Source organism: Melospiza melodia, chromosome Z, assembly GCF_035770615.1.
Source record: "Melospiza melodia melodia isolate bMelMel2 chromosome Z, bMelMel2.pri, whole genome shotgun sequence".
Classification (NCBI taxonomy): domain Eukaryota; kingdom Metazoa; phylum Chordata; class Aves; order Passeriformes; family Passerellidae; genus Melospiza; species Melospiza melodia.
This window is the reverse complement of record NC_086226.1, coordinates 72,559,888-72,587,830: the sequence shown is the minus strand read 5'-3', so window position 1 is coordinate 72,587,830 and position 27,943 is coordinate 72,559,888. Positions and strand designations below refer to the sequence as shown.

The 27,943-nt window shown below is 38.1% G+C and overlaps 1 protein-coding gene across 3 annotated transcripts in view; it reads left to right on the top strand.

The window, feature by feature from the left end:
- Positions 1-27,943, top strand: part of PRDM6 (PR/SET domain 6) — an 80,044-nt gene that overhangs the window by 30,826 nt on the left and 21,275 nt on the right. For all 3 annotated transcript variants that reach the window (XR_010031221.1, XR_010031220.1, XM_063180521.1), the window contains exons 3-5: positions 19,039-19,166; positions 22,777-22,901; positions 26,173-26,515. Coding sequence is in view for 1 of the 3 variants with exons in the window: in XM_063180521.1 (XP_063036591.1) it covers positions 19,039-19,166; positions 22,777-22,901; positions 26,173-26,515 (596 nt within the window). In the remaining 2 variants the exon portion in view is untranslated. The remainder of the gene's footprint in view (positions 1-19,038; positions 19,167-22,776; positions 22,902-26,172; positions 26,516-27,943) is intronic.

Here is a 27,943-nt window from a genome sequence, read left to right as displayed (position 1 = left end):
CCAGTGTATTTACCGGGTAACATTTGTTCCCAATTGTAGCCATCAGAAGGTCAAAAGAAGTTCAAAATTGCATTATAGAGTTTTTTGTTTGTTAGAGATGGGATTTTTTATATTAATGCCACATTTAAAATGTATTTATAAAACATTTGAGCTTTGACTATTTTAGTTCAGATCTGTGCAGTTTTGTAACAGAGACATTTGCAAATTTACAGTTAAAATTATTTTGTCAGGAACCAAGCAGAGATGCATTTTAAAAGGAAGACTTTGGATAATTGCATCATGATGGATCTTTTGAGTCCTGTTTATTTTTAGTCTCAAGGATATTAAATCAATGCAAATCTCAGAACTGACTTTATTCACTGTGTGAATGACATCTGTGATAAGATTTGGATTTTTTTCTCATTTATGTGAACAGTATATGTAGATGTAGCATTGAAGTTGACCGACTGTTTAAACAGAGTTGCAAAGTTAATGGTATGGTTTACATTCGGTGTAAAATGGGAATTGCAATACATATCCTTGTAATATTACAGGTGAAAAGTGCTGCAATCATTTGTTATAACTGTGGTAAGGTCCTCCTGCTCTTTTTCTCCCATCACCACTATAATTCAAAAATCTGCTAGCTATCTTCTTCTGCTGGTTATTATTGTACTGAGTTTTAGAGGATTTACACTGCAATTAAAAGACTGAAATACAGATGCTCTGCACTGTGGAGCGTGACATCTTTTGACACTGTTTGTAGAACTTCCATGCAATTTTGTGTTAAGAGCTGCTCACAGTAGTACAATTTTGGGTCACATTCAGATCATACTTACAGTGTTCAAAACTCCATTAGAATCTGAGGGTTTGTTTTCGTTGTTGTTGGTTTTGAACATTTTTGGATGAAATGCATTTTAGATTGAGAAAATGTCACAAAACATGACATTTAAATTTAATACTTACAGAAAGTATCTACAATTGAACTCTGTTATTGCTAATGATTTACCTGTAGGGATTGGAATGGATTTAATTAAGAGTCAGAACTATATTGGTAGGAATACAGTAATTGCTCCTGCATTTTCACTGATTTTGATATCATGAGTAAGAAGGTAAATCCCCTGAACTGTGGAAAAAGTAGGGGGGGGGGAAAAGAAGAAAACAGGAAATGTAGTTTTTGTCTTTTAGAAGTGCCAGACAGTGTGAATAATACAGGATATCCTGTATATATAGTGAAGTCAAATATGAAAAGCATACAGGGCACACTTTTTTGGTATTGTCATGACAGCTGTACTTTTCCAAATATGCAGCAGCTTAAATTTCCAGAGACTGGGGAAAACAATACCTGCAATCTTGGTAAAACACATGAGGTTTGGTGAGCATGTGCAAACTGTACACCAGGACTTTTCTCTTCTGCAAGGTTCCAGATTTCACCTTCTTGCTACTTCACATTTCACGAAGTGACATCTAGAAGAAGTTACGTGCTGTTGGGATGCTTTCAAGAAAAAAAAAAACAACCCTTTGGGGCTCAGCAAAGCTCAGTGACTCAGTCTAAATGTCACTGTTGAGCAAAAGCCGCTGGATATTTTTGGGAGCAATTTCAGTCACCACTATAGCTATCTCTACTTGCCCATTGCAGAGCACAGTGCCCCGGGACACCGTTCCTGCTGCACTCACAGGGACAGACTGCACTGAGCATTTGGATCTTCTGTGTGCTGAACCTCCAGCAACAGCAGCAGAACTAAGTGCATAATAACTGAAAAGTATTTATGTATCAGTGTATCATACACTGGAATCAGTATCAAAGTGGAGATTATTACAGCACTGAATGTTTTGGGGACAAAAGACACACACACATCCGTACTAAAACCAGGCCTCATTAGTCACACTCACTGCAAAACTACCCTTTAAAGTATGGAATGCTCCTGAATGTACCTCATTATTAAGACTCTGGTAAGTGTCTTTTCCTCTCAGTCAGTTTGTTTATTCATCCTTGATTCCAAGGATTTGCTCAATTTTCTAGTAAGTATAATATATTTCCTATCCAGATGCCACATGGGATTACTAGACAATTTACTTATCTGGACAAAATAAATGTCTTTCCTTTGAAGCCTGGAGTAACTCAGATCCTTCTCTGCTCTCTACCGGAGAATGAAAAGTGTTTGAAAAAAAGAAGCAAAATCTGCCACAGTGACACACTATCATATTCTGTTGGAGGAGCCTCAGTATTTCTTGACAGAAAGAGTCAGCTGAGGCTAGAATCACAGTGCATTAACCTCTCCTGTCTCACTCCTCCTATACTCCCGGTTTCTTGGAGAATTTTTAGACCAATTTGAGCAGGCTAAGACGACAGTCCTGGAATTGCAGCAGCTCTTTGGGCTGTCTCCATACAGTGTCTTATCTGAAGTTGGCAGTGATTCTGTAATAGTGACTCCCTAAAAGTGAAAGCACTTTTTCAGCTTTGCCACTCACCTTTTACTTTGACTTTCTGCAGAAAACATTGGCCTCTTTAGTTTATTGTTGTTAGGTGGAGTGAGTTGAATATACTAAGCAACCAAGTTTGAGTTGAGGAATGTTTTCAGAATAACTATAAAATATTAAATTTACGTTATCCACATTATGTTGGAGGTCAGTTTGCCCTCAAAACATAATGTCTGACAATTGTGCTTTCTTAGTGTGGGTTAGAAAAAGAATATAGTAGACTTAGGAAAATATCATAATTTAAGAAGTGACACATTTCAACAAAGACATAAAACTGTAGGCAGTACAGAAAAGAAGCAAAACCTTAGGAAACCATTACTTCATTAGGACAAATATTTTATGTTTTTTAAAAGACTCCTTATTAAAAAGGGTGAGCTCTAGGATATTCATGCTTGCGTGAAATCGTAAATCTGTCATTTGAGAACAAGAAGTGCTTCTTTCTGTGGATTAATTGATTTTTATTACAGCTTCATCAAATTCTTTGAAAACAGTTAGTCTGAGGGTATTGCTAAGAATTGGCTCACAGTTATTTTTAATACACTCTCATCTTACAAATATAATGGTCAAGCCAGCCTGGAAAGTCAACCACATACAGTAAGTACACGGTCAGTGAGGCATTAAAAAGAACTAGGACTCATTTGTTTACTATCAGCAAGGGGTTCTTGAGGAACCCCTTGCAAAAATACCTATTTTCTACATTGTTTAGTTTCTCTGCCCTTTCTTTAGTATGTACTCCCTTTGCCCTCAAATGCCTGGAGTAAGGCACATTGGACACTGCCTGCCTCCCCACCAGCTGGCCAGGAAAGGGCTCAGATTTTAACCTGCCTGCAGATACATCCAGGGTTTATTTTCCCCAGAAAAGGAGGGAGCTGGTAGGGATCTGTGCCCCACTGGCAAACCAAAGCTTTTCTATCAGGCAGAGGGGAAGCAGGCCAGTTCCTGCTTAACTCGGGAAAACTGCGAAGTCGTACTCCCTATTACTCTTTTGTTGTTTAAGCAGAGAATTTTTGTAATTGTGCTTGAGGGAGAAAGATACAGGGAAGGAGTGGAGAAAGGTTACACTTTCATCACGTTTTCTGGGTCTCTCAATTCATTCGGCCTTATCTATATCTTTTAGATTGCAAGCTCTTAGGTGCCATGACTGTTTTTATGTGTGTCTTTAACTGGGGTACAACAGATAACTGGTTACAAATTGTTGGAGTTTCCCAAGGAAACAATTTTTTGTTTTCACATGAATGCTCAGAAAATAAAACTTTTTGCAAAAAAATGTTAGTTTCATAGGAATTTCTCATGAATAAAACTTAGGGAAAAACAGTTCAAAATGATCTAAATATGAAGTACCGACATTTTCTAAACAAAATATGTATTTCTCAGTTCCAAATTCCTTTAATTTTTAAGGCACAGTAAGCTTACAATTAAACTTTATATTTTGGTTAATAAAATCTTGAAATAATCCAAATTGAAAACCCCCCCCAAAAATAAAAACCCTTGTTCCAAAATATTTTGTTATTTTTATTGCTTTGCAACCATTGTGATGTTTTGAACAGATCCAGCAAAATAATTTTATAGGCAGCCTTGCTAAAAAATTATTAGTTTCCCCTTTGCAATAAATTTTGAGGATGCCGGAAAATCATCAAAAGAATTGATTTATTTTAATTTTTTTTAACTTAGTCTTGAGGAAAAATAAAACTTGCTTTGCATAAATAATTTTATTGCTAAAATATTCAAGATGGATTACAATCACTGGTTCTATTGGTTTCAAATTATTTTATCTGCCTTGAGTTTCTTTGTAAAAAAGTGGTCATTTAAGGCCAGCAGATTTGCTGCACAAACCTCTCAACTACTTCTGCTTCACCTGTGTTGGCCTATATAAGCCACCTATACATTTTCACTTACACCTGTTTGGGACAAAAATTTCCCTTTTACAGAAAATTATTTTTGGCACAGGGAGGAGAGTTGAGAAAAGCTGGAAGGATAAAGGTAAGGCATATGCTGTTAAAGATGAAAGAGAATAATGCAGAATAAGTAATAGTGAAAGAGACCAACACAAGTCTTTGGAATCAGTCCTTCGTTTTCACTCTAATGAGGTATTCTTGGATGTTTTATTGCTGCCTGATAGACTGAGGGACAGAAAAAAGGAACATGATGAAACAGTGGCTGATGGGAGACTAGAGGCAAGCAAAGAAAATTTTGGGTAACGTTGCTTAGCTAAATAAGAGAAAGTTACAATTATCAGTAAAAAAAATATTTCTTTAATTATTTGGAAATAAGGATAGAGAAGGACCATAGCAGCATAAACTATATTCATATAACAAAGTCTCCTCTTTGGAACAAGAGTCATGGAACCAGCATAATGCAGAGATCCAAATGTACCATTTGTAGAGCATATAAGTGCTGCTTGCAATTTTAGGAGTGGCAGTGATTGATTCATTCCAGGAACAAGCAAGCCTGCCTGCTGTTGAATTGCCAACACCGTTGCAAGCCAGCGTCTCTGTGTTGCTTGGACATCTCCAGTCCCAGCACTGCCTTTGTTAGATACCAGAGAGCTTTTCAGAACTGCCTGAAGCCCCTCAGAATGCAGCTTGGCTCTCTGATAGCCTTTTGGAGAGAGGCTAATTCCTATTTATTTGTAAATCTGCATAATTCTAAAATTTTTTTTAAAAGTATCCATGAGTTACTTGTACTCCAGATTAAGACACCTTTACTGCTTATTTCTAGGTCAAATCTATCTAAATATACCCTTTCTTCACATGGATCTACAAAGTTATTACCTAAAGGGGAAGTGCTTTATTTTTACCATTCGTGTAATTTTCCAAATTAAGTGTTTCCATTCTCATCCTTTGAGGGTCTCAGTCAGGTTTTCATTTTCAGAGCATGAAGATGTCATGAGTACATGAGCAGTTATTCAGATTTACTGGTCATAGCCTGAGATTAATTACAGAACACAGGTTTGTAATAATGACTTTGCCAAAATCCATCAAACATTGATCTTTTTCTGTATCAGCAAATATGCAAATGAAAATGATTATGGAGAGCTTGAACTGAAGAATACTTGGAACCTGTTGCATTTCATCCACCTCAATGGACAGACAAAATGTTGTAATGATGAGTTCAGCCTTTATTTACTGTATACACAGTTGGTGACAGTGGTTTTTATAACTCTAAAAATTACACTTAATAAATATGAGGAGAGACAGATTTTCTTGATTACATAAACCTAAATATTTATTCAAGATTTCATGAGAAGTTTGTCTTAATTTAAACAGAGCCAGGGCTGCTGAATGGGTGCCATTTTTTTGATGTGGACACAAAACAAGTTTTAGTAATGTCCACACACATTTAACCAGTAAATGTTTTCTACTAAGGCTTTGCTTCGGCATGGTTTGCCTACTGCAATCAAAATGAAACTGAAGTCAGTTTTCCATAGATCATATTTAAGGGTTTTATCCTTCATTGCATGAAGGATCGCTGGCTTTAATTAAAAAAATCAGAAGAGGCATGTAAATATTACTGCTGTAGTTCAGAGAAATGCAGCATTACTTGTATTTTCCCTTTTGGTATTGATGTATGTAGAAGTTGGAGACACTAACACATTGTGGATACTGCTGCTGAGAAGGGGAAAGGAAAAAGATAGGCTTGAAGCACAGTCTGCGAGATGGCACAAGGCCAGCACACTGAAAAATGGCAAACGTCACATTTAACAGCTGGACACAGAAATATTTCTCTTTAATTTGGAAGGAGAAAATTTTCTTCACAGCAGGGCACTCTCAAAAGAGTACAACATCAAAGAGGGTGGGTCTCCCCAGTCAAACATCATCTGGCTCCAGTGATGGAGCAAAATGAATGAACTGTCAGGACTTTTTTCCAGTGTGTATGCTTTTGCCAAGTGAAAAGTAAAAGGTTTAGTGGCTTGTTCTGATCACAGACCAAATCCTGATAATGGAAAGCTGATTCCCTAAAGTCTTCCTCTGATCAGCTGACAGGCAATGTCTGAAGAAGACCCCATATTGATTGATGGTCCACTTTGTATTGATGGCCCCTGCCACCCTTAGAGATAAGCGAGATATGCCAAATGCTTGACAGCTCTGGAGGGCTCCTGTGATTGTGTCTCAAGCAATGTTCTAATCTAATGTTGTAATCCTCACAGAAACAAACACACTTCTAAAGAAACTTAGCATGATACTTACCAACACCAGACCTGCACTTGGGAATGAAAAAAACCCTTTTCACGTTCTCCACTATGACGTCCACTAGCAACATCAGCACTACTCTTTACTGCACGCCTTTTGTTTGCTTCTTGACTCTGATTTTAGCCCCAAAGAGGCAGCAAACTAGCCATTCCTATGCTATTTTTTTCTCACAATCCTATAGTTTAACAATTTTGAATGAATAATAGACTCTAGGAATTTTTTGATATGAAAACATGGCAACACAGTTTGTACAGCCATTACTCATTAGTTTTATGAGAAATCTCAGGCACAGTTTATCATATACTTTATTACTTGACCTTTTAATCATCATCTGGGGAACTTGACATTCCAGACATTCCAAAATATTCCAAACTAAAAATATCACTGTGCCTCATTATTGAAAACTCACAAAGGAATTAAGTATATTTTCTAAGGTATGTAATTTTTACTGAAATTCCTCATTTATGGTAAGCCTTAATGAGAAGTTTAGAAAAGGATTCAAAGAATTATCTGTGGAGCCTGTACTGTAGTAGTAAATGGGTGTTCTGCTGTGATAGATGTTCTACACATACACTGTAAACACAGTCCCTATCCATATTTACTTACAAACTCAGAGTGAAGATAAGCAAATGGTGCAGAAAAAATGTTATCAAACTCCCTGTTTTCTACAGCCGCAGGATCAAGACTTTAAGGACTTGCTGTAAGCCATGTGACAAACCATTTTCAGGGCAGGAGCTAAACCCAGGCATCTGCGGAGCAATTCAAGTGCCTGAATGGAGGTGTTTAGTGAAATTTTAAATCCCGGAAAGTATCTAAGACATGCAGACAGGCCTGACAAGTAATGCCCAGTACTTTAGGATAACTGCTTGTCTGCTGGAGCAGTCACTGGAGCTTCAGTGGAATACTTGAACTCACCAGAAACACTAGTCTACACACCTGAACTTAATTTTACACTCTTAACCTGAACTTAATTTCACACATCTGTAGTCCAGGATTTTTCCCTAGTCCAGGAACAAACCCTTATCAGTGATCACAACTCTTACATGAGGCAGCAATACATATTTAGAACATAGTAATGCTCTTGACATTTCTTGAAGAGGAGGCTACTTGTGGACAGGCTTTCTTTTCAGAGAGTATTTTCACATGTAATGGATTTCTGCATTAGTGTTGGGATTTTTTATCTAAGGTTGGATGAGACCATTTGAGTCACATAGTCCAGCCTGTTCAAGGGGGGCTTCTTAGAGCATGGTACTCAGGATTGTGTGCAGACAGCTTTTGAATATCTCCTTAGAAGGACACTCTGCAACCTCTTGGTTCTTCTCATTGCTCTAATGATCCTGGTAAAATTGCTCATGGTAAAATTTTTCTTCCTATTCATGTAGAACTTTCTGTACCTCAGTTATGACCATTGTCTCTTGTCTTTTTGCTTGGCATCACCAAGAAGAGTGACTCCATCCTCTTGACACCCTCTCTGCAGGTCTCAGAATCTCAAGCAGTTCTGTGCTTGAGAAGAGAAGCTCCTTTAAAATCTAGTTCTTAAAATGCTTAAAGGAACATGGTGTTGGAGCTTTTAAAAATCTAAAGGTAAAGAAGATAATGAAAAGCCCCACGTGCTGCTAACTGAAGCCAAAGTTAATTACAGAATGATAATTGTGCCATATGTTCTATGCAGTGTATTTCAGTATTTCTGAAAATATCCCTAAGCACTGAGTCTGAGATTTTACATCTAAGATCTGCTACCTCTCTAGAAGTACTGATTCATGCACAAAACTACAAAAACACAGTTTGGAGCAGTGTTTTGAAAAAGTGCTTTACAGAAATTATAGGAATGAGGGACAAAAAGCTGTGCCATTCTTGGGCCATCAGCTTCCTCTTACAAGCAAGATAAGCATTGAATTTGAAGAACACTCTCCATACTTTTGTTCTTTCTTATGTGTAAGAATCAGGGCAAATGAGAATGATTTTAATTTATGAGTTTCTTTTGGTCCAGAGTGAATTCTCTGAAGATGACTCTGAGTCACCCCAGGAGAATATACAGGCACACTTTTTTCAGCTGCATTGTCTAGCTTGATGGTGAATGATTAGATCTGCCAAAATCATTCTGGGATATTTGGTTATGTAAGGGAATGAAAAAGAAAATGTAACAAACACTTTTTAATTTCACTTTTCAATGTCTAGTGGTTTGAGAACCTCCAAGAAAACAGCCTAAGCTCTCCCATTACCTTGCAGAGGAAACAGTGCTCTGTCTCCAGAGGCACTGGGAGCAAGAAAGAATCGCTATAACTGTACTGATTCTCTGGCTCCCAATATAATTTTAGGAGCTTTATTACTGAGTATGTTCATTGATTTTTTCCAGTCAAGTCAGAGTTTTCAGTTATTGGGCCCTTACTTGCAACTCCTTCCCTGTTATACTTACCAGGATTTGCATTTACCAGTCAACAGGTGTGAGAGTCTTTCGGGGTTATCTCAGCTTTGATAATTTCCCTCTCTGTTCTTAAACATCTTTTCATTTTTAGTCTGGTTTCTTTCACAGTCTTTCTGAAGAGTGACCAGAGAGCCTAGATTGGTAACTCTTTTCTCTTCATGCTCCATGTCCCACATAGAAAAGACTGGAGAAAACCACTTCAGTCTCTTGCCTCCACATGGAATTCTGGTACCAGGGCTGCACAGGAAGCCAGGGCAGTGAGCAGGGTAGTGAGCAGGAAAATAACAACGTTAAACAAAAATGTCTCCATTGCAGAATGGCTTGTGGCTGGAGTACCACACCTTTCTTTGTCCTGTCACTGGACCTGTCAGGAGAGTGCAAAATCGCACTCAGGGAAGGCCCTGTGATGTCAGTGGGTACTGCAAGAGCACTGGTATTTTACAGATCTGTTTACATGTGTTTCCAGCTTCATGCATGGAGTTTTTTTCTGCTCTGCGTCTTCCTCGCATTGCCCTGGTGTTGAGTAACACTGTTGCATTACATGAAATTCTTTCCTATTCCAGGACCTCCACGGGCTAATGTCAAAACAAACCGCAGAGACTTGACTTAAAAAAAAAGTAATTTTATGAAGTCCACATAATCAGCAGGGCATTGCTTTCATGACACTTTCTGGAATAAGGCCCCAATCCTCCGACTGCTTACACAGATGCTTGGTTTCACACACGAGTAGTCCCATTGAGATCAATGGGACTACAACATGTGCAGAAGTGTTTGCTGGACTGAGGTCTAAGTGAGAGATGAAGCCTTTCACCTAGCACAGACAGTTCAAACCAATGTTTATAGTTTCATATGCCATAATCCTTTGAGAAACATTAAAACTAAATTGCTTTTAATATTGTTTGGCAAGTATTCTCTTTTATAAAATTTGCTAGATGATGCCTGCTAGATTAAAGAGAAAAACATTGCGTAGATATTATAAGATGTACACTCTGTATCAGATATGGTTAATTTTAGAAAATTGCTTTGCACTGTGTGAACAGCCAAAGAAGACCATTGGCTGTCAGGATATATTTCTGTGCTTTTTCATAGAGAGGTTGCATCCAGTTGGACAAAAATTTTCCTTTGACTTTAACTAGTGAGGCTTCCTGATATTTCCCCCTTGCTCATTTATTTCAGACTTTTATTTTGTCAATTGCTTTGCGAAACTTGATGATAATTCTACGTATAAACAAATTGCATGTGCCACAAATACTCCAACAAAAAAAAATCATACTTTGAATGGACTGTTGCATTTTCTACATGGCAAGGAAATACCATCAATTGTTATTATAAAAATAGAAGCACTTCAAAACAAGTAACTAGTTATTGGCATGGATTTATTTCATATAGATATAAAGATCACAGTAACTGGCTTTCATTTTCTACATAATAATAAACCAAAGCATTCTTATCTCCTCCTAAGACAACAAGCTTGAATGTTATCTGAAACATATTTATATTTTTGATTCTGCTATCTGCCTATAAATAATCTGAAGACATACTTTAGCTGGTAAAGCAAATCAATTAGTCTTATCAAGAAACAGTGAAATGTATGAGAAGTATTTATAATTAATGTCTTTCTGAAATAATGACCATGCAATTGAGCAGGGAACCTGTCCAAACATTTCCACTTATAGAATGAGGTTGATGACATGCATACTACTATTGTTGGGTACCAGTTTTACATGTATAGTTGATTATTACAGATACAATAATATTTATTAGGCATCAAACCTGGATTTACCAGAATGTGATGAATATTTTCTTTATTCGGGCTGTTCAGCCTGTTTGCTGTATAGGCATTATAAAAGATAGTGCATAATTTGCAATATATTTCAATGTTTGAGATGTGGTTTTTGCAAAGGATGTGATTATATAATATTACTATTGTCATAAATCAGCATCAATTTTTCTTTTTATTAAACTGTTTGGAGAGTTTTCCATGCATTTTAGTTTGTGTCTGAGCTGCATTATATTTCATTTTTCTTTTATACAGTGGGACTAAAGAGTTCTTAGAAAGCTTGCTGAATACCCTTACTTGGTTATCAAGTTAGTGAAAGAAGTGAGAGAGAAGTTATGGCTATATGCATGATTGTTTCATTCAGTGTGTAACAAGGAGAAGACACACACTTAGAAGGGCCCTCCTGTCCTAAAGCAGATGTCCAGCACCTAATATTAAGGCATGAAAAGCCTACAAGCATTCATTCTTTGAGCACTTGTTACTATCAATATGAACCCAGCTGTATTTTGATTTTCAGCTTAACTATGCTCCTTAAATTTAATATTTTCAAGGAATTGTTAGTATCTTCTCTCTTTCAGTTCATGCAGCATCTTCTGAATGTTTCCAACTTTCTAGATAATGAGGTCCTTTGGCAGTGTGCTGATTTCAAAGCCAGCTGCTAGGCACCTGCACACTACACAAAGTCCAACCTAAATGAGTAAGTTATCAAGTCATGCATACAATCTAGTTTGCTTTCAGTTTGACATGATTAGAAGCTCTAACAAATAAATAATGTATCGTGTCATAATAAACTCTGGAGTTCATTGGCATTTTGCTTAACAATAACTGCCTTAAGCAAGTCAAATCACTGAATTTTACTGTTCACTTATCTGAGTTTCAGGGCTTTTCAGGAAATAGACAGCTATTTCTTCAGCTGTATGGGAGAGGTAACCATCCTTGTAGTTTGTTCTGTTGGCTGTAGAGCTGTCTTCTACCAGTAAAGCCACTAACACTCTTCCCCCCTCTAAGACATCATACGTGTATCCAGCTTTACTTGCAATACTAGTTCATTGCAGACAATGAGTAAAGTGCTGCAGAGTGAATTTAAAAAAAAAATCAATGAAGATATGGCAGTTTTCTTCAAAAGGAGATGATGTTAATGACAGGATTGAGTGTTTATGGGCAGGAACTAAGAGGAAGGCCAATATAGCAGATATTCTGGTGGAAGTCTGTTTTAGACCATCCCGCCAAGATGAAGAGGAAGGTGAAATATTCTGTAACCAGCAGGGAGAAGTCTCATGATTGCCATCCCTTGTTCTCCCTGGAGACCTCACTTTAGCCAATGTTTGTGAAAATGGAACGGTGTAGAGGGGAAAAAATCCAGGATGGTTGTGTAGTGTCTGGAAGAGAACTTCCTGACACTGATGGTGAGGGAGTCAGCTATGGAATGTGCCATGCTGTTTGTGAACAAAGAAGGATTTACAGGTTATGTGGTGGTCAGAGGCTGTCATGAGCACCGTGATCACAAAATAATTGAGTTTTCCAATCTCAGAGATGTAAGGAGGAAGATCAGCAGAGCTGCTATCTAGGACTTCCAGAGGGCAGACTCTGGCCTGTTGGGGGACTGACTGACAGAGTCCCTTGGGAGGCACTCCTGAAAGGCAAGGAGTCCAGGAAAGTTGGATGTGCTTTGAGAAGGACACCTTAAAGGGACAGGGGCAGGCTGTCCACATATGCTAAAAGATGAATTGGTGGGGGAAGAAGATTAGCCTAGTCAAACTGAGAACTTTGGCTGGAAGTTAGGGGAAAAAAGAGAGTTTGTGACCTTTGGAAGAAAGGGGCAGGCAGCTTCAGAGGATGTCATGAAATTGTGCAGGGAGACAATTAGAAGGGCCAAAGCCCAAGTAGAACTTACCTACTGTAAAAGAAAATAAGAAAGGTTTCTATAAAGTGTAGCAACTTAAGGAGAGCCAGGTAGAATCCCTTTGGTGGATACGTGAGGAAACAGTGACAAAAGATGAGGAAAAGGCTGAGACTTTGCCCCAGACTTTAAAATTAAGACCAGTTCTTCTCTGAATAACCAATCCTCTGAGCTGTAAGACAGGTGTGGGAAGCCAAATGAAGCCCCTGTAATCGAGAGAAAAATTGTAAGAGATCTGCTCCATTTGGATTTACACAAGTCTGTGGGGTCAGATGGGATAGACACAAATCTTGAGGAGCTGGGGGAAGAGCTCACTAAGCTATTTTCATGGCTCATCAGGGAGGTTCCAGCTGACCAAAACAAAGTTACAAGAGGGTCAGGAAGAAGGATGCAGGGAACAGCAGGCCTGTAAGCATGGTCAGGGTGCCAGCGGAGGTCATGGAGCAAATCATTTTGAGTGCCATCGTGCAGACAACCAGGATTGAGCACAGTGAGCAGGGATTTACAAAAGGCCTGCTTGAATGATCTGGTGTCCTTCTGTGAAAGTGTGACATACTTTACAGATGAGGGAGAGGCTGTGGGTATTATCTGCCTGTTCTTCAGTGAAGCCTTGACACCATTTCCCACAGAAGTCTGCTGGAAAAATTGGATGTGATGGCCTGTACTCTTCAAGTAAAAAACAGAAGATGGCCACGTCCAGAGAACAGAGATGAGTGGTGCTAAATCCAGCTTGTGGCCAGCCACAAGTGCTGCTCCCCAGGGCTCAGTGTTGGGGAACAGCCCTGTTCAATATCTTTATCCATGATATGGATGTGCAGATCAAGTACATCCTTTGCCAGTCTGCAGATGACTCTAATTTACACGGCAGTGTTGATCTGCTGGAGGGTGGTGGATGGGCTCTGTAGAGGGGTCTGGACAGGCTGGATTGACCAGCTGAGGCCAAGTCAGTGAGGGCAAACAAGGGCAAGTACCAGGTCCTGCACTTTGGTGACAACAACCCCACATGATGGCACAGGCTGGGGGAAGAGAGGCTGGAAAGATGTCCTGGTGGAAAAGGACCTGGTAGTGCTGTGTGACAGCAGCTGAACATGAACACGAGCCAGCTGTGCCCAGGTGGCCAAGAAGGCCATGGCATCCTGGCCTGTGTCTGCAGCAGTGTGGCCAGCAGGAGCAGGGCAGGGATTGTCCCCCTGTACTGGGCACTGGTGACACCACACAAGTCCTCTGTCCAGTCCAGGGTCCCCCACTACAAAAAAGACATTGAGGTGCTGCAACACGTCCAGAGAAGGACAATGGAGAAAGGTAAGGGTCTGGAGCACAAGTCCTGTGAGGAGCAGCTGAGGGAGCTGGGGCTGTTGAGCCTGGAGAAAAGGAGGATTGGGTGGGGGGACCTTACTGCTCTCTACAGCATCTGAAAGGAGGCTCCAGGGGTGCGCAAGCTGGGGTCTTATCCCAAGCAATGAGCAACAGGAAAAGAGTAAAAAAACCTCCAAATGTGTCAGAGGACACAGTTTAACTTGGATGTTAGGGAAAAGCTCTTCACCAAGAGGGTTGTCAAGCACTGGAACCGGCTGTTCAGGGAAGTGATAGAGTCACCTTCCCTGCAGGTATTTAAAAGAAGTGTAGCTGATGCACTTAGGGACTTAATGTAGGGACCTGCTTGGTTTGGCTGTGCTGGGTTAAGGGTTGGATTCAATGATTTTAAAAGTGTTTTTGCAACCTAAGCAATTCTATGGTTCTGTAATTGCACCCCTTTTACAGACTGTCAGCTTAATAGCCAGGCTTGTAACCATTATCCTTTTTGGCATTGTTTTCAACTTCTGTTCAGGTTAGACACATTTAGAAGATGTATTGTTTTTACATGAAAAGCAGGGTCTCACAATAGTGAGATTTGCCTAATATAGAGCTTATTGAGTTCTGATGTCCAAGATAGCAAAGAAGAAACTTCCAGTGTAACTGTGGCTTGTAGGCTCATACACTGTTACAGAAAGGACATAACTCGTATGGATGCTACCACATCTAACATGTCTGGTTACAACTTTTTATAACATATTACCAGTAGTTTTGGGCACATATTTACTATCTTTGCATCTTGAAGGCAAGAGTAAATCTTCTTTAGAGAGGACAAGACTCATAGTAAATGATTTGAAAATTCTATGATTTTATGCATGTGGTATCAATGAGAATAGCAGTGAACAGCAAAATGCCAGAGTCTCTACAATGGTTAGAATAAACTCTTGCATAATTTGTGGCTTTCTTCACATTTCTTTTGATATCCTGCAACATAAAAAAAATATTCTAATAGCTACTTTTACAATATAAATGTGTCTTCAAAGAAACATTTTATTTTCAGGATCACTCCATTCCCTGACTGCCTGAAGTGAAAATGAGCAGCCAAATAATTATCTGCTAATACCTTTCTTACCTGATTAAATGGAAAAATAAATGCAAGAATTTCTAAAGATGTAATAGCAGGCCATGGAAAGAGAACAAGGGAAGGCAACTGCTAGGGAGGGAAGAATTTAAAAAAAAATATTTTTGTGCTTGCTGTTGCTTCTGTGAAATAGTTTTTAATTGCTTCATAACTTAGCTTCCTCTGCAGCTGTGCTGCTACATTTGAACTTTTTTAATCTAAAATTTTGTGGCATCAATACCAGAAACTGGGGCAACAGTTTTAGCACTAGAATTAGATTTGCCCCAATGATCCAAGTAAGCAATACTGATTCTATCAGTACTAAAGTTATTGAAGGTTCTCAGAAGTCTCTTTAGCACCCACCTTGTCTTTTATTACTGCTTAAATCTTAGATGGTTCATGTTTATATTACTTCTGTTATTTATGTTATGGCTGTTCAGAGATTTTAAAGCATCACTTATATGGCACGCAGTGCGCTTTTGAAGTTATGTTATTACTGCCATTGTGTGTTGCTCTTACAATTACCATTAAAGTATCTATGTCCTCCAAATAATTATCCTCAACCAATCCAGCCACTGGAAGAGGAACCTGACCTTTATTTATGTCTCAATTACTTAATAAAGGGGTGTTTCCAAGGAAGGGAACAGAAAATACTGAAGAGAGGACTCATATTCTGATGACTATGCTTTGGACTTACTTTCCTGGAAAATGAAGCAGTTTCTGTTGTATTCTGAAGTCAAAGGGTGAAATTCATAGAGGAGAAGTATGTATCACATTCTGAGTCTCTTGATCTGCAACATACCAGTAAAATATCTGTAAACAGTCAAGAACCTATTAAGAAGATAATTAACTCTAAGGCAGCTGCTAAGGGGGACCATAATGCAAATCAGATGAAGTTAGTGCAGACCTCTTTTATCAAATTCCAGTCTGTTCCACAATCTGGTTCATTCCATTACAAAACAAACAGAAAACCACAACAAAACCTGGACCCTTAATATCCAGCAAAACCAAGAGTTATCAGAGGGCAGTATGAAGCTTAGGTAACACTTCCAAGTGCAATCAATGTAGAAAAATGAAATAACTGTGTTTCCACTACTTGGATCAGTGACTATGTGAGATACAGAAAAAATAAATGCAGAGTCTGAAGGGACTTGGAGAAATGGTATTCTATTTTGTCATGAGGCTATTGCAATGTGTAAGAAATTTATGCCAGTGTGGATGGATGCAATGATCAAGTAGTCAAAGGCTTCCAGTAACATAAGTTTATCACAGGTTTCTGCAGTATTTTCTGTAATAGAAAGTATGGCTTTTAAGGATGTATGCTTGTGTAATAGAGATGTGGGTAAGTATGTAAATCCATTGTTTAATGTAGTGCCTGTGCTCACAGCTTGGGCTACACGTTTGTTTTTCCTCTGTTATGGCAGATTATGCTTTGCTCCCTCATGAGGGTTTCTTCAGTTATTTCTTCACTGGTTTTCTGATTTATATAACTGTAAAATGAATAAGAACTCCTTCATAATGGTGAAAAATAATAACCATGTCTGAGTTTTGGTTTTGTTTTTTTTTTTTTCCTGATTTTAACCTGTGTTGTGCAACTTGACAAATAGATTCAACATGGTGTTGTTATTTACCTTCCAAGCCTAGGGCTTCTTCTTCTTTACAGATGGGTTTACAATCCTGTAAGAAGAGGGCGAAGAATGTTGTAGGATAAATTATGACTATGCAGCAATGTCAGTAATATCCCAATATGCCCAAGGAGGGCAGAGTGTCATCAGTGCTTGCAGAATAAAGTATTTGAAAATACTTAGTCTTACAGCACAGTCCTTCCAATTCCAGACCAAGGCCCAGGAAAGACCCAGTCCTATGTTATCATGACAGATTTTAATATTTCATATCATTTAATGACTGTCTATTTATACAAAGCTCTGCGTAGAGCCCTGTGTGCTAAGACATGAGTGTCACTACTGGTTATGGTAGACCTCTTTGTCTTTCCTGTTTCATATAATCTGGGAATTAGGAAGTTATCAGCTCTTTATTTATGGGAATTGTGTCTGCATCATGTTAAGACATATATTGTTATATGAATAAGCAGCATGTAAATGGATAGGCAATAAACACTGCTGAGAATGTTTGCATAGATATTGCCAAAATGGTTTCAGCCAGGTACTGTTAGTCATTAATTTTTCCTTCTCTTCCTTTTTATACGCTGATGTCCTGTAGAACTTTTCTGATTTCTTCACAGATTTATATAGTTTAGCATATTTTGCTCATATATTCAGCATACATTAAGATTTTTGCTTAAGAATAGGTCCTTGCTGGTAACCAGCATGTTAGCATTTATACAAAAATCAACTTAATCACTGGGATTAAAGTATTTGTTTACTTCTGAGGATTCCTGATTCTCTGACTTTATTCCACTCAGTGCATGTTGGGGTAGCATCTTGCTTACCCAACACAGGAGTATCTGGCCAGGTTCCACCTGATCCTTGTCACAGACACTCAGGAAAAAAGCATAAGAATCGCCACAGATACTTGATTCCTGTGTCTCTCCTGCTCTTGCAATGGGCATATTGCTCCTGATTACTCACAATCCCTCTTGGCCAAAAGCAAAAGCAATGCTGGTTCCTGAATTTGACACTCTCCTTTGGTGGAGGAAAAAAACTAGCTTTTGATTCCTGTGTATATTTTTGTGTGAACTATAGGAAACCCTCTTTTAAAGGATCAAATATAGTCACACAGTTTCTGAGATTATTCTCTTGATAATGAAATAGATATTCAAGATTGTTAATCTGCATAAGCTAGAAATGTTCAATTCAATGTAATAAATGTGCTTCCTCTTTAGTTAACAGAATTAATACTTTCAAGAAGATATCAATTTAGGTTCATACCATTTCAAAGGGAATAACATTTTTGGGGAAGGATGTTAAAGCAAATGGTGTTCATAGAGGAGCAAAAGGCATGAAAATGAGATTTACTTCAGATAGGCACCTAATTGTTCAGATGTATTTGTGAGGTTTGCCAAAGTAATTGTGTAACAAGTAAAAACCTTTTGAGATCACACGCTTTTAGTAGGATTAGACCTATCTAGATAACATTTTGAAGCAGTCAGGGGATAAGTATGCATGATACATTTATCTTTTCATTTCAAAATCTCCAGAGCAACTCTATTCTTGACTTCAGAAGGAGCATCCACTTTTGAATACAAACATATTACCTTTTTTTTAAAAATCAACATAACTGGCTCTCATGTCCTTAGCAGGGATGTAATGTTTAGGAAAACAATGATTCCCTCAGGACTGGTTTCTCATTTGGTACTTCAAAAAAATTGTGTGTCTCAAGAGACATCCAAAAGGCATCATCAACTCCATTTTTCCTTCTAGTCTCATTTGTTTTGATATTATGAATCCTATAACTCCCTAACATATCATGTAAGGCTGCTGAAGTAAATACTCTTGCTGCAACTGAGATGTGAAGGAAGGGGTCCTTGTTTAGGGATTGCTACTGCCCCTTGCTCAGATGTCCCGGCCATTTTATTGCACACTTTACATCCAGATTTTCTTGTTTATCTGGCAGTTCATTATTTAAGGCCAGCTTGTCAGAATCAGTTAAATATTCTTTGGGAAACATGGTCACATCTTTGAGACACCACAAATATTTTTAATATGAAAAGATTGGCTTGATAAGAGAAACAAGATAAACTTGCATCCCCTAAAAGATATTTTTCTGCTTTTTCATGTATATTTCTAAAAGTATCAGTACACGGATGACAAGCCTCATGGCAATAAAGTCCTGGAAAGAGAGACACCAGCAAAGCAGTGAAAATGATTGCTGATGACTTGTTCTAACCACTCGACCTTGTGCCATCTCCCCCAGATATACGACCAAGACGGGACACTGCAGCACTTTATCGATGGTGGAGAGCCCAGCAAGTCGAGCTGGATGAGGTACATCCGCTGTGCCAGGCACTGTGGGGAGCAGAACTTAACCGTGGTTCAGTACAGGTAAAGTGATCCTTGATTCACCCAGTGGCACTAAACGAGGGTGTTTCATCAGGCTGTGATCATCGGGAGCACTGCTGCCTTTGGTTGCAAAGAGAGCAGCCCAGCTTGGGAGGATGTGCTGGCGCGGGGCAGCACGCATGGGGCGAAGCTCCAGGGAGCGAGGGCAGCCCTGTGTCCCTGGTGTGACAGAGGAGAGATCTCTAAACCTCTCTTCAAACAGCCTCGTCAGAGGCAGGCCAACACAAGCAGTGCTCCACCCTTAAGAGGGATGCATGTGATAGGGGAGGGGGAAAAGTGGCACCCAGAGGCATCCTGAGGGTCAGCCACGAGCCGTGCACGCACCTCGAGCTCTTTTGTCGAGTGCACCTGCTGGCCAAGGCTGCTACAGCTTGTGCCTCTTATGCTGCTGGCTAGAGAAAGTCAAAATGCGAAGAAAAATGTAAAGAAATTATGATCCATTTTGCTTTGTACTTGCGAATATATCCAGAAAACCCAGACAACACATTACATAAATACATGACCTCAGCTATAAACAACCCTTTTGCCTTAGAATCAGAAGCGACTGCTTGGCCTTATTAAATGTGGTAGGAAGCACATCAAAGAATGCCCCAGGCGTGCCAGTTGCAGTGAGCAATGATTTTTGCTGGTTGCTTTTGAGAGCAGAGTTTCTTTTATTTAGGAAAAATCTTAAACTTATTTAAACTACCTTTAAAATTAAAAATAAAACATACAAAAGCAAGCTAAAATGAAATATATAAAGTTTGATTATCCCATAGGGATCCAATTTAACAATGGTAAAATTGTTCAATTGCATTTTCAGCTTTTTTATTCTCTGGCCAGTTGACTAAACAATGCTGCAGTTAAAAAATAACAATCCTATTTATACATTACAAATCTTTTATTATATACTTAGGTATCTGCTATCTATAGCTTAAATACCATAGGATTTGAAAGAAACACACTGGGTAATGAATAAAGATTGTTGTGATGAAAGAGTATTTTTGTAGGTATCTTGTGGACTATTTCTCTATGTGCTGATGTGTGCGTGCACATACATATATAAAAATAAGAAAAAATATATGCGTACACACATATATATAGATGACAAAACTAAATGAAAAGTGAACATGAGAAAGTCATTACACATCTGTCAATATTAAGTGGATTTTACAACTCTCCTTTCATGATGGAGTTTTTACTTAGAGTTCCCTCTGTTGATCTGTTTTCGATTACTTCAGATCTTTATAAAATGAACTACAAAAACACAATTTAAAAAACTGGCATCCATCACCAGTGACTGCATCCAAGTGTAAGAAAATAGAAAAGTTGGACACTGAAAAACCAGCCTAATTTTTATTGTACATGGACGTCCTCCTCACAGAAAGTCAGCTGGTTTAAATTCATTCTGTTATGATTTGTAATATCTAAATGGAATTTTCTTCAAAGTGCTCTTGATTGATTGACCCTTAGCTGAACGTTTTGTTTTTATTTTGAGGCTGACAATAATGTTTGTTGGCATGTGTTCTGCTTCAACTGCGTTGGGACGCCATGAAGCTATCTTTATGAGTCATCCAACCACAATACTAAATACATGTCAGCAAAGGAAATATTATCCGAAAAGGGAAAAATCCCTTTGATGTACTTCAGCATGCAGAGATTTCTGCGAGTTTTGGAAGCTCTGCACACTTGTAAGGGACGGTGTACACTTACACTTTTTTTTCCCTGCCTACTCCAAGCCCCACAGACCACCCATTGCTCAAAAACAGTTCTGCTCTTTCAGCGGCAAAGTGTGTCATTTGGTTTTAGCACATTCATTTGCTGGGCTGCTGTGTTTATGTTAAGGGAAGCCAAACTGAGAGATGAAATGTTACAAGGGTGAAGTACAAAGTAGACTCAATTTTTCTCAAGTTAAGAGATGCCGGTAATTTATAGCGCAGCTCCGATTTTCATTTTTATGTAACAGTGGAAAGAATTAACTAAAGGCAAAGCTCTGTCAAGAAAGAGAGACAGAGAAGAAGAGGAGGAGAGGGAGGAGGAAAGATGAAGGGGAGACACAAAGAGGAGAGTTTTTGTCAGATATTCATAGAAGGCTAAGAAAACCGTTCTGCTTAGCTAGCAGTGCCCTCCTGAGACAGGGTGGCAGTAAGCGAGGAAAATAACAAGATAAATGAAATTTTTGCAGCTGCTAGTAAAATATTGAGAATCTGCACTTTTTTATTGATCTTTATGATCCTGTTGCCAAGAGCCACTTTGCGGTGACAAAATATGTTGACAAGTGCATATCTCACTGCCATGAAAAATGTGGTAGAAGATTCTCCTTATGTCTGCAGTGTTATACAAGGAACAAATTGCATTGCTACAGCCAATTCTTTATAGAAAGTCTAAATTTAAGGCCTACCAACCCTAAACACTTTTATCTTGAACTTCAGAATAATGTTTGTAGCAATTCTTCACTCAGAAAACTGGTTGAGGCCTAACTTTTTTTTTTGGTCCGTAGATGTTTTTCTGCCTTACATAAGCCGTTATAAAAAATGTTCATTTCTTGGTACTTTGACTGTATCACTTTGGTATGTAATCCTTCAGCAAGAGTGGACTGTTCTTCTTGTATATATTGAATTTCTATCCATCTCAGAGGAGTGTGTTTTACTGTTCCATGTGAAGCATAAGGGAAAAGCCACTGCAAAGTGATAACATTTGTCTTTTATCCTGTGTCTGATTCCAATCTAGCACAGTTTTTGCTGCCATGTAAATGTCTTAACTGCAGAAGTATCACTCTGAAGCTATTTACATCAGTGCAAGATCAGGATAAGGCTCCTGTTTTTATGCTAAAGACATAAGGATTTTTCCCTTTCACCCCCGTGTTCCCACTTCAGTGGTCTAGAAATACCCAGTGTTCTATCACAGGAACAATGTGTACAATAAGTTACACACTTATGGTAACACTCATTTACACATACTAAATTATTGGCACTGCCCTCACATTCCATGTAGTGGAAGATTTTAACACTGCATGATCCAATTAATCCCATTATTTTATTTCCCCCAAGTCAAAGTCTGTTTTTCTCAACAACCCAAGGTCTCGCTTTTAAAGGTATATTACTGCCATGACAGGTCAATCCACACACTATCTCAAAGGTCTTGCTGAATGTATTTATTCATTTAATTTCTCTTCACAAAAGAAATGTTGTCTACCCTAAAATATGTTAACTTTTGCAGGTGACAAATGCAAAGCTGTTTAAATGGCTGTACTTGCTGATCTGTGTACATCACTCAGATGATTATACCATGTAAGCAGAAAGTACCATTCTAAAATCCCCCTGAAACACACTTTGCAAGAAAATACCTGTATTTTAATGGTATCTTGGTCCTTCTGAAACCTTAGTGTTTAATATATCCTAGATACAACTTGTCTGTAATGTCGTTAGCCTGTGTTACAGGAACGAAGTCCTTCTCTAATGACAGATTTTGTTTTAACACAACCAGTAGGTTATTCATTTAGTTATCTGCAGAAATGCTTCCAAAACAATGAATTTCTACTATAATACCATGTACTATAAGATGAGAATGCTCTATTCCTAAATTATGCCATGTTTTCTTTTTTCTTGATCAGGTCAAACATATTCTACCGGGCTTGTATAGATATCCCCAGGGGCACTGAGCTGTTAGTGTGGTACAACGACAGCTACACGTCTTTCTTTGGAATCCCTCTCCAGTGCATTGCACAAGATGAAAATTGTAAGTTCTTTCTTGCATTTCTATCTGTGTAAGCCATAATTCCTCTTTTGTGTCTAACCAGATACATCATAGAGCATTTTAGAGGGGGCTTTGTCCCTGGAACTTCAACACCTGTCTGGATGGAGCTTGGAGCAATCTGTTCTGGTGGTGTCCCTGCCCTTGGCAGGGGAGCTGGAACTAGATGATCTTTAACCATTCTATGATTCTCTGATTCTATGGCATTTAATGAAAGTTGCAGTATATTTAAGGTGAGGTGATACACTTACACTGCAAAATTGTGGTATGGTTAGAATCACTGTTCTGCATCAGTGATTAATTAATGTATTGCAAACAAGTTTGTTTGGTTCTCTCAGTTGTTACTAGACCTATCACAAAACACTGTATTGCCAAAACAGTAATGCATTGCAAGCCCACAGGGCCTCTGTTGGTGATTCTTTTTTTCTATTACCTCTGAGCATATTGAGAAAAGTTTGACTGACAGATTAAAGAGGTTAGATCCTTGTGGTTAAACATAAAACCCTACTTTTAAAAATACCAGCTGAATGTAAGCACACTGAAATGACAATAAATCTCTATTTCATCCTGACCATCCCCATTTTCATCCATTCTTTTACCTGTTCTCAACATTTCATTTCTTGTTTGCTAGGGATACTCATGAAACTAAGCATGAATAGTTACTTTTATTTAACACAGACAAAATCTAGTGCTGGATACCTATGTCTGTAATAAAAATGGGTGATCCAGGCACATCCTTCAGTTCTACTGCTTGTGTGTGAGATTTGGTTAGAGCTTTTGGCAACTATATGTATCTATATAGTGGGAGAAAACAAGAGTGGACTGTTGACTTTGGTCTAAAATAACTCTGTGACTGCCCACACTCAGTAAATGCTGTATAAGGTGTATGTTTTTGGTCCTGGACTTGGACACTTTAACAGCCTGAACCGCTAGGAAGAACTAGGGTCTTGTAGCAACTTAAATACTGAATCATGCAGCAATTAAACAGCAAGATAGCAGGGACTAGACTGTCGAAAATAAACATCCTTTCTCATCTTGAGTTTTCTGTTGAGTCTGTTGAGTTTGAGAAAAGTTAAAAAGAAATTTAGTTTCTGGCAGAAATATTTGCTGATAAAAGCCATGCTCTGGAGTGTACAATTTAGAAATATTATTTTTTCTTTCAGAAACTCAAGACTACAAAAATTTTATTTGAAAATCATTATGGATAATATCTATAAATATTGTCTCTTGCGATTTCTCTGTGAGACAAACCAGAGTTTCATCCATAGAGACAGTGACATGAGTAGATGAAATTAATCTCTTGGAGCCATCTGCAGACTGGTATAGGACTTCAGTCCCACCTAAACTTCCAGAATGTACCTTCTGCTTATCTTCTGCACAAGGGTATTGTCAGCAGCACAAGTTCTGCCTATATTCCTTAGATCTATAGTAGCCTGATCTCACTGCTTCTGTGGACTTCTATGACCACAATCTAAATAAAATAAAATAAAATAAAATAAAATAAAATAAAATAAAATAAAATAAAATAAAATAAAATAAAATAAAATAAAATAAAATAAAATAAAATAAAATAAAATAATAAAATAAAAAGGTGATCTCCTTCTTCTGACTATATTGAGGCAAAATGATAGCATACAAATTGCTCCTGATACTGAAGAGACATAGAAGATGAATTCTGTGTCTGGAAACTTGAGATAGACAGATACATGGATGCAAACCTACTTAGAAATGAGGTTCTCAGATACTACAAAAAAGAATAGATTAGGATGGACCTCAACTGATATAAATTAAATATCTTCTAATAATATAATATTTGAATTGTTATGATTGATCATAGATATTAGAACAGAACTCTAAAGCAACTGGCATAATTTAAAATATTACTAAATATTAAGTTGTGGTTGTTTTGGGGATTTTTTTTTTTTTGTTGGTTTGTATTTCTTTTGCATTAAATAATATTGGCTGAGTCCGGCTTACAACTGAAATTCTCATGTTTGCTCTTAGAAATCATGATTTGCTCATATTTGCGCTTATCATCATGATTTACCAAAACACAGCTGTAGTTTCTAATCATCAGTTTAATACTTGCGATGTACCTATTTGTACGTATAAACAGTTTGTAACCAAATTTGTGTACAGAGACTTATATGTATATAACACATTTACTTTAAAAATTTCCATGAAAATAATAGCTCATGGGCCTGAGTCTGCCAAAATTAGAAAGCATTAGAAGTTACTCAGTCCAGTGGCCTAAATTATGTTTATTTTTGCATTGTGGTGCAAGCTTTTGTCAACTGACTATTTTTCCACAGGACCCCTGCCTCATTCACTGCATGATCTACATGGCTCTCAAGGTGTGAGGCAGCTGTTCAATTTCTTCTACTTGCTTGACCTCCTGCCTTTCTTATCACAAAACATTCAAATTCAGCACTAAATCACTTCTCTGTGAAAATCATATTGCATTTGTCGCTGAAATATCTGAGTGCCTCATCAGCCATAGTTAATTGACGATCATAAGACTAGAAACAATTTACATGGGACTTTAAAACATTTTCATACCTGTTTTGGAGGTGGGAAACCGATGCACAAAGATCTCTCTGCCTGTACTTTGCAGTGTTTCATGGTGACCTACCTGCTATTAACCTCAGGCATGAGATACATGATGAAGTCCCTGGCTTCTTACTGCATTGGCAGTGTGACCATCTGTGAGATGCAATGGTGTAATGTCCTCAGAGGCCACCCTTTTGTAGGAAGAAGGAACTATTGCTGCAGTGGATATTTAAGCCCTCTTGTATCTCAAGGAGGGTCCTGGCAGGGATTTTTTTCTCCATGCTCTCAAAATTCATGCTTGCCTGTGAAATAGCAGTCAGACATGCTGACTGCAACATGCAGAGTCAGGGTATCGCAAGAGGTGCAGCTTTTTCTTTCAGATGACAATCCCATTGTGTAATAGAAATATATCACAGTCAGGCTTCTCTGGGTCCTTTCAGTCTCAGACACTCCCTTGCATGAATTTTCATTTCAGTGTCACAAAATCAGCACCATCCATTCAGATCACTGTCTCATTCAAGCCCTTCTTTTCTTTTTTTTTTCCTTTTTTTCCTTTTTTTAAAATTTTTTTTTGTACTTTGTTAAAATAAAACTGTTTCATTGTAGTGTCAAGAAAATGGATGTTGATTTTTTTGGTGTCCCAAAATTGTATTAGTTTTAAAAAGGCATAAAAAGAATCTTATTTACTTTTCTTGTTTTCTCCCAGTGAATGTCCCTTCAACTGTAATGGAGGCCATGTCCAGACAAGACACTCTACAGCCATTTAATAAAAGTAGCAAACTATCCCCTGCCACTCCACAGCGATCCATAGTATTTCCACAGACTCCGTGTAGCCGAAATTTTTCTCTCCTGGATAAGTCTGGGTCCATCGAGTCAGGATTTAACCAGATCAGTGTCAAAAACCAACGAGTTCTTGCAAGCCCAACTTCAACAAGCCAACTAAATTCTGAGTTCAGTGACTGGCATCTTTGGAAATGTGGGCAATGCTTTAAGACTTTCACCCAGCGGATCCTCTTGCAGATGCATGTGTGTACGCAGAACCCCGACAGGTAAAGCCCAGGCTCTCTTTATTTCTGTATCTACTGATAGCCAGATCCACTGCTTTCTTCTTTTATCAAGCTGTTATCATTTTCAAAACCAAACCATTATTATGGGGAGCCTGTATGACATAATTCATCTGCAGCTGCATGAAGTAAGCTGATAAAAACTATTGCTTGCCTTCACTATTTGTAAAAACATTCAGTGCCTAAATGTGCAGATAAAAGGAAATAGCTAAGGATATAATCTTGTTTTTAGAATGGTTTGGTACATCTGATGGAGGCAACAAAATAAAATGAAAATTTATGAATATCATAGATGGAAGAAATGAGGTCAAGATAATTAAAAGTCTCTCTGTCTTCCAAAGATAATCTAACTTGCTGCTCAGTGGCTGTCACAGTCATTTCAGGGTTCACCTATAGTGTGCAATGCGTATGAACTTAATTAAGTACTAAGAGGTAATGAATTGGAATTTTTTGCTTAGTACTATTTTTCTTCATAGCATGCAAACCCATAAATCGTACAAAGCTGTCAAAAGGAAATACCTACTCCACCAGTGATGTGGAGGAAAACAGATGCCACTTATTCAATAAACTAATATCCACACAGAAGAAAAATGTTGACTAGATACCTCAGAGTCAAAGTTGGTTTGAAAGTTTGTCAATACAGAATTTTATGGCTGTGAACTGAGGATGAAATTTAGCTGAACAAGTGAATTAAAATTTCAGGTACTCTGACCGGTGGCACAGTAAATATAATGGAACCATTATTTATGAATCAAAGCTGGTTTATTTGACAATTTTGATAGCTGGCAGGACAAAAGACAAAAATCAAATTAATTCAATAAAAAAAGGCTGCCCGTATTTTGTCTCTTCTTCAGCTGTGAAGATTTGAGCATAACAGCTAAATCCCTGAAAGGTGTTCCAAAAAGCAGCATTTAATTGTGAATTAGAGTTAAAAATACCACTACCAAAAAAGCAGCAAAGACTGAGTCTGTGTATGTGTTTGTGTGCATGTCTATGTCTCCTCATGTACTTTGTGTGCTATCTACATGTACACAAATGCTTGTGTGATTCTATGGGTATGGAGAGAATAAATCCATTTTCCCGAAGAAATGTCAAGCATGTTAGGGACTAATTGGATTCTAAGCTAATATTAATAAAAATTAAAAATTGATAATATTGTGAATGTGAACAGGCTCTTTCAACACTTTTCTGGATTTCATGCTTGCCTCAGCAGAAGCAAATGCCTTGCTAGGGAAGCTGTAGGACAAAACTGGTAATTTAGGTGTACAATGTAGAATATGAGTCCTGAAAATTCTGCTCTCCTACATTCCATGGGCTTTTGTGTTTCTGGTATTAAAGCATCCTAAGCATACTGTAAAGCATAAAAAGGTGCATCCTGGAAGAATCTAGACACTGGAAAAGGCATGTTGTGAG